Here is a 6,981-nt window from a genome sequence, read left to right as displayed (position 1 = left end):
CTCGATATTCAAATTAAACTACTCCTGTCATTTCAATAATTTAAGGGTGTTAGTTTGACTGAATACATCTTCTGGTCTTAATTAGATCATGTATGATGTTGAAATTTAAAGAACTTATTTAAAATAAAGAAAGAGACACTATTTCTTAGACAGATTAAAAAGAAAAATATGACGATTAAACTGGAAAATAAGGAATATATATATAAATTTTGATTAACATTTCAAAACAATTTTTTTATCATATATATTGACAGGAGAATAATTGCAACTTACTCTGATCTCATTTTTAAATTATCTTTCTTTTTTTTCCATCCTCTAAATTGTAAATTTCTAACTATGTTGTTGTCTTTCTTTTGTTTGGAAAAGATCATGACTGACCCAGATGTTCCAGGTCCTAGTGATCCTTACTTAAGGGAACACCTCCACTGGTAAGTATATTAATTGTTGATAAAACAGCATTAAAACACTCGCTTGACAGAAGTATTGATAACACCCTTAAATTTGGCGTGAATTATTAGTTTCATCTCCAAACTATTGAAAGTCTTAAAAAAATCTTTTTATTTGACTAACTGAACTTAAATACACTCCTGATACACTCTTGATATGTCACCTGACATAGTAAGCTCAAATTCTTATAGGAACATGAATCTCTTAATAAAAAACTGAGAGAAGTGTTGAAAACATCCTGATAAGAATTTAGGGGTGTACTTCACTCATGTTACAATAACGGGAGTGTATTTTTAAGTTTAGTTAGTCAAGTAAATAAATATTTTTAAGACTATCAATAGTTCGAAGATGAAACTAACAATTTACGCGAAATTTTATAGTGTTGGTTTTGCTTTTAGCCTCAAAACTTGAATCAACCTTTTTGTTAGATAAAAAATGACCTTTTCGAAGCTAATGACACTGACAGAGTTCTAATCTGAGCACGTTTACCAAAAATACTGACCAAAGTCAAGTTTTGGCTAAAATTTAAAAGTTAAAACGCCTAACGACACAAACTGAATATGAAAGTCTCAACACTAGACGCTGATTTACCAAAAAATTTAACTTCAATTAGTAAATTTATCAACTATTCAAATATAAGTTAGTAATTAATAATTTACCAATAAATTTTATCACAGTTGGTAATAGTTACTATTTAACTAAACATTCATATGTAATATTACCAACTTAATTAATATGTTGGTAAATTTTACCAATGGATTAATGATCAGTTGGTATATTACCAACTATTTTAATGATATTAGTAATTTACTAACTACAATCTTTATTCGTCGGCAAAATTTTCAACTAATTGGATATTGGTTGACAAGTTTACCAACAAATTTATATTTGGTTGGTAAATTTAGCAACACAATCTTGCTGTTGGTAAATGTTTGGTCATTGCTAATATGTTAATAAATTATATAAACAATTTTTATGTCAATATTTTAGTTGGTAATCCATTGATAGAATGTTGCTAAATTTGGCGCCATTTTTCCCACCGTATTTACCAACTAAAATACTTAGTTAGTAAGATATTGGTTGATAATCTATTAGAATTTCGTTGTTAAGTTTTAAAATATAATTTAGTTAGAATTATGTTGGTAATTTGTTAGTTAGAATACTAACCAACTTAAGTTGTTAGTAAAATATGTTGGCAATTTGGGATTTTTTTTGTAGTATGTCGTAAGTTCTTCAAGATCATAGTACCTCCTTATTATGATTATTTTCTCTTTTTTCTGTTTCAAAGATTATTGCATTTGAAATTGGTTAGTCTATCAGACTTCATGTATGTCGTAGACTTTATCCTTTGGAAACGGTTAATAAAAGCATTTGCAACTAAAATATGAGATTAGTTTTGGATCAACTAATGCATTTGAAATTTGACTTGAATAATCTTTGGATGAGGATTACACTCTTGATAATTCTTTAACTGACCGACTTTTAAGGAAGTGAGGAAATCAAGTCGGTAAGCCAATTTTGTTTTAGGTATGACAAGTCTATTTTGCACTTGAAGTGAGCTTGAGTTTGCTTGATCATCTGTAGGATTGTCCACACGATTAAAGACTTTCTTTATTATATCAATCTTTCAGACTGACTCAATAGGGTTTGATACCTTCAAAGAATAAGGAGGAGGGAAAGGCTAATTCTGAAAAAATAATATGCCCTTTCTTCAGAATAGTCAATTAGGTTAACATCTTGCGCACGTCTAAAAAACTTTGTGCACCTTTCCTGATCGAGAAAACACAAAAGAAATTCACTGAGGACTCGAAAGAGATGGCAAAATTCCTCGCTCTAGTGAGTATTTGAAGGGGCTTCAAGATTCTTGCCCTAAAGGGTGGTTTTGATCATTTGAAATAGCGTTATTCAATTGGTCAATCCTTAGAACTCAGAATGGAGGTAGAAAGATAAATTGGCCTATCATGTGGATCAAGATACCCTTAGTCCATTACTGAATAAGAAATGATTGCAGCTTAATCCTCTCGAGACATATTTCTTAGTTGCTAATTATTTCTTGTAACGACCTTATTCGTGGTCATTTTGTACTTTTCACCTATTTTTTCCTTTCTAAAAAACTTTTTTAATCCTTCTTGTATAGCTTATATATCTAATTTGTGACTTGTAGAAATGGTGACACAATTTCCGAAGTGATTGTGTGAATTTCGGGAAAGCTAGTTCATTTTGAGAGTTTGAAATTTCAGGAGTTTGACCAAAGTCAATATTTTTATTAATGAAGTTGGATTCAAGTTTGGACGATTTCATTAGTTCCAAAAGGTGATTTATTGCTTAGTCAAATACTTTATACCGATATCTAGGCACTCAAGAGTGTTTTGGGTCATAGAAAGAAATATGAGAAATATATAGTTGACATCGATCAACATTTGATCAAGACAATCTCAAATCGATGATTTAAGGCCAATTGCGAGATCTAAGGCCAATATGCAATTGCTACATTTGAGGCTAAACTCTTGCAAGTTTTAATGAGATAAATTTTCTACTTAACCTTATTATTCTTTTTGTTTTATTTTATAATAGATAATAATATGAACTCATAATTTTAGAAATAAAGTAATAGATTTAATATTAAAAATTCTAAGCATTAAATTAATAAAGTTTGAATTTTAAGAACATGTTTGGCATTGTTGTTGAGAGGTAAAAGACACTCATTTTGAGAAAAGAAAAACTCTTTTGGAAGAATCAAGGTGTTTGATTAATTAGTAATACTGATTTTCAATGAAAACAAAAGCAATTTTTTTGTGGTCGGGAAGAAGTTAAAATTTTCTGCTTCTTAAGGAGAGTATAAGTAGAAACAAAAAATTATTTTTTTCAAGATCAAAATATCTCTATTATATATACATATTTACCAATATATCTTTTACATTTATATATTTTTTTGGTGATTTTTTGTATCTAGTGATTTAATTTGTGGAATGATTTTTAAATTTATTTTGCTTGATATTTTTAATTATATTTATATCGTCATGTTCAACCTTTCATTTGAAATAATATAAATAGTAAAAAAAATCCAAAAAGGAGAAAAAAGTGAAATAGAAATATTAGTTATAGAAAGCTCTCAAATCACCTTATCTATATCTAGCTTTATATATAGATATATAATATATATTTTTGTGGGCATTTTTTGTAGGCCTCACAAGTGGGCTTACTCCTTGTTAAACTTGGGTTGGGCTTCTTTTTTGTTGCAACTTCTAAAAGCCCATTAAATTTTGGCAACTTGATTTGTTGTAGTGAATTGTACCCAAGTGTAATGCTTATGGCAAATTTGTAATATTGGACATAACATCTCTATCTACACAAGTTAAGTTACAATAAGGTTTGTGAACACACTACTTTCTCCAGACTCCACTTGTGGATTACATTCGGTATGTTGTTGTTGTTAGTATGATTTAGTTGTTGTGAACAACTATAACACAGAACAGTTGGTTGTTATGTGTACACTATCCTCTATACCATTTTTTGTAATGTGTTACATATGATTTTGTCTTTAAGTCAGTAAAGTTGGTTCTTTGTATATGTGGTTGGGAAAAATTTATGTAGGAGATATTTATCTCAAGTTCACATTTCTATTTTTTTTGCGGGGCCATTGAATGGTAAGTGTTTGGATTGGAATCTCCCTAGTTTGATTTCATCTTCTCTATCATTTGAAAAAACTCAATATGGAGGATGAGACGGAAACTGAAAAATCTCCGATTACTACCCGTGTGATACTTCTTTCCCAAAAACAGTCTTATGGAATACGAGTAGAGATTGTTGTACATGGGATGGATTACAACTTGATTACAGAACATTGGACACAATACTTCATAACTTCACAAAAACCTGTGAATTTCCCAAAAACAGTCTTATGGAATGCGAGTAGAGATTGCTGTACACTTTCTCTCCCTGATGTCAACATCTCATCTCCGATACCTATGAATTTGTCTTCCTCCTTAAGGTACGTGGATCTTGAATATACTAATATACAAATTAGGTATTTGAATTTCACCGGCCATATTTCTTTCACAATCTCTAAATTGAAGCAGCTCACAAGTTTAGATCTTTCATCTAACTACTTTTCAGGTGAAATGCTCGACGTTTTCTCTAACCTCCAAGAGCTTACATCTTTCTGACAACATGAATTATGCGGTTCCTAAACCTTTCGCATAATTCATTAACAAGCCACCTAGCTACCACAAGTTCATTACAACAATCTAGAGTATCTTGATCTTAAATTTAACTTCTTTCAGGGTCCACTACCTTCATCCATTTGTAACATGAGCTAGCTTGAATTTCTAGATTTATCACACAACAACTTCAGTAACTCGATTACAAGTTGCTTGGGAAGTATGGCTAGTTTAAGGGTGTTGGACTTAAGAAGGAACAATTTCAGAGGGAGTCTTCCACCATTATGTGCGCAGAGCACTTCATTGAGTACCATTTTTTTGTTTGATTTTCTTGTTTTGTTTTTAAATTTTCTAGTTGTAGTTTGTATATGTTTGATAGCTACATAATTATGTGTGTGTTATTTTAGTATCAATGGTTATTCAAGTTATGTTAATCTGTTTCTGTTTCAAGTTGACAGAAGTTATCTACACAGCCATGCACTCATTAGCAGGCTCTTCAAAAATGTCAATGGGTATGTGTTGGATCTTCAAAAGTAGTGCATTTTTAAGGAACTAACACAGATGCAACATCATTATATAGAAGAGTCCGAGCAACATAGCTCATTAGTACAGCAAAAAGCAAAAAGCAGTAAGCATATTGAGTTTGGTTCATGATTGAAATCACTTGATTCAATTGTTCATCATTACTCTCCATTTATCGTAATCACTCGTAATTGATGAATCACACTTAAAACGTATGATGATGCTTCACCTACATAAGGTAGAAAAACTAAAAATGTCTACTACTTTGGTTATTTTCCATCTCTTCATGTTTGAACTGTATCATATTTGTCCTTTTCCCCTTGTAGTCTTTGTGGAAATTGGTTTAAAGACTTTGGTGGAATATTGATAAAAGTTTCCCTCGTTACCTTAATGTAAAAAGTCTTATGGAAAATTATAGAATGTACCTAACAAGTTTGAAAACAGCACAAGAGACAACTACTTGGAAATTTCTCTTAAAATTTCTCAACAGGTGGAATGATCTTCACCAAGTTATTCAAAACATATTTGAGATAATTAAAAAATTATTTGAGATAAAGGAATTGAAATAGGTAGTTGAGTCAATAATAAGTTGCTTAATATTTAAAAAATAGAAGTAGAGTGTCAAATGGGGCTACACGTGCAATGCGCGTGCTTCGAGACTTTCCCAAGTTGTGAATTTTTGATCTTTCTTGTAATGAATTCAGTGGATCACTTCCTGGAAAAGTTTTTGGAAACTTCAAGGCAATGATCAAATTAGATGGTGAAGACACAAGAGAGATCAAGTACATGAAACCATCTGAGAAGTCATTTTACATAATGTATGAGGACTCGGTGAGATTGGTGATCAAAGGCCAGGAAATCGAGCTAGAAAGAATCAACACAATTATGACAGCCATAGATATCTCAAGCAACCATTTTGAAGGTGTCATTCCGAAAACACTAAAGAATCTCAACGCTCTTTGGCTACTCAATTTATCCCGTAACAATCTCAAAGGTGATATTCCAATGGAATTAGGGCAATTGAATACGCTTGAAGCTTTAGAACTCTCTTGGAATTGGCTCACTGGAAAGATTCCACAGGAATTGACAAGAATGAACTTTCTGGCATTCTTAAACCTCTCTCAAAATCTTCTTATTGGACCAATTCCTCACGGTCAACAATTCAACACATTTGGAAATGACTCGTATGGTGGCAACCTTGATTTATGTGGTCTCCCTTTATCGAAGAAATGTGGAACAAGTGATTCATCGCATGTTCCTCAACCAATGGAATCCGAAGAAGATGAAGACGAGTCATATTTCTTAAGTGGATTTACTTGGGAATCCGTAGTCATAGGCTACAGTTTTGGACTAGTTGTTGGAACTGTCATGTGGAGTCTCATGTTTAAATATCGTAAACCAAAATGGTTTGTAGAATTTTTTGATGCAATCGTGCCTCACGAAAATAGAAGGCCAAAGAAGAAAGCTCAGAGACAACGGACTTAATGTTGGAATAATCTCATCAACATGCATTTGATATTTTGTTCTTTTACTTTGTCTGAATTTTCTCATCTGTTATTTGCTTCGACTACTGAATTGAAGTTATAAAAGCAGTTTTCTTTGCTTGTGCAGCACTTTATTTTATCTTCTTAATTTGATCAGTACACCTTTATCTTGAGTCGAGGGTCTATGAAAACAACCTCTTTAGCTACCTTCTCAAGGTACACACAATCCTCCTCATACCCTGCCTGTGTTGTTGTTGTTGTTGTTACTCTGTTTCACTGGCAATACATTTCTGTTAAGATGTATATTGAATGCCTAAAGACATAGCATCGTTCAGTGACAAATTATACCTAAAGAATAATGCGCAAAC

At 31.7% G+C, this 6,981-nt stretch overlaps 1 protein-coding gene across 3 annotated transcripts; it reads left to right on the top strand.

Moving 5' to 3' along the window:
- The first annotated feature begins 3,622 nt into the window (after positions 1 to 3,622).
- On the top strand, positions 3,623 to 6,747 carry LOC102585364 (receptor-like protein 12). Of its 3 annotated transcripts, XM_015304583.1 has the most exons (4): positions 3,623 to 4,438; positions 4,564 to 4,893; positions 5,059 to 5,119; positions 5,834 to 6,747. In XM_015304583.1, exons 2-4 carry the CDS (start codon positions 4,830 to 4,832, stop codon positions 6,612 to 6,614), a joined length of 906 nt encoding a protein of 301 aa, XP_015160069.1. In that variant the 5' UTR covers positions 3,623 to 4,438; positions 4,564 to 4,829; the 3' UTR covers positions 6,615 to 6,747. The 3 variants fall into 3 exon arrangements, with proteins under 3 accessions (XP_015160069.1, XP_015160071.1, XP_015160070.1); XM_015304585.1 differs by having other exon boundaries at positions 3,625 to 4,438; positions 5,066 to 6,747; XM_015304584.1 differs by having other exon boundaries at positions 3,625 to 4,438; positions 4,564 to 5,235.
- The last annotated feature ends 234 nt before the right edge of the window (positions 6,748 to 6,981 follow it).

Source organism: Solanum tuberosum, unplaced genomic scaffold (assembly GCF_000226075.1).
Source record: "Solanum tuberosum cultivar DM 1-3 516 R44 unplaced genomic scaffold, SolTub_3.0 scf00560, whole genome shotgun sequence".
Lineage (NCBI taxonomy): Eukaryota > Viridiplantae > Streptophyta > Magnoliopsida > Solanales > Solanaceae > Solanum > Solanum tuberosum.
Note: the sequence above shows the minus strand (reverse complement) of the source record. Positions and strands in the feature narration are given on the sequence as shown.

Bases quoted from the DNA above. Each gene is read 5' to 3' on its own strand.
- LOC102585364 (XM_015304583.1), top strand. From the start codon at position 4,830: ATGGCTAGTTTAAGGGTGTTGGACTTAAGAAGGAACAATTTCAGAGGG. The intron at 4,894-5,058 runs GTGCGCAGAGCA...TTCTGTTTCAAG, and splicing joins AGGGAGTCTTCCACCATTAT to TTGACAGAAGTTATCTACAC. The intron at 5,120-5,833 runs GTATGTGTTGGA...TAATGAATTCAG, and splicing joins CTCTTCAAAAATGTCAATGG to TGGATCACTTCCTGGAAAAG.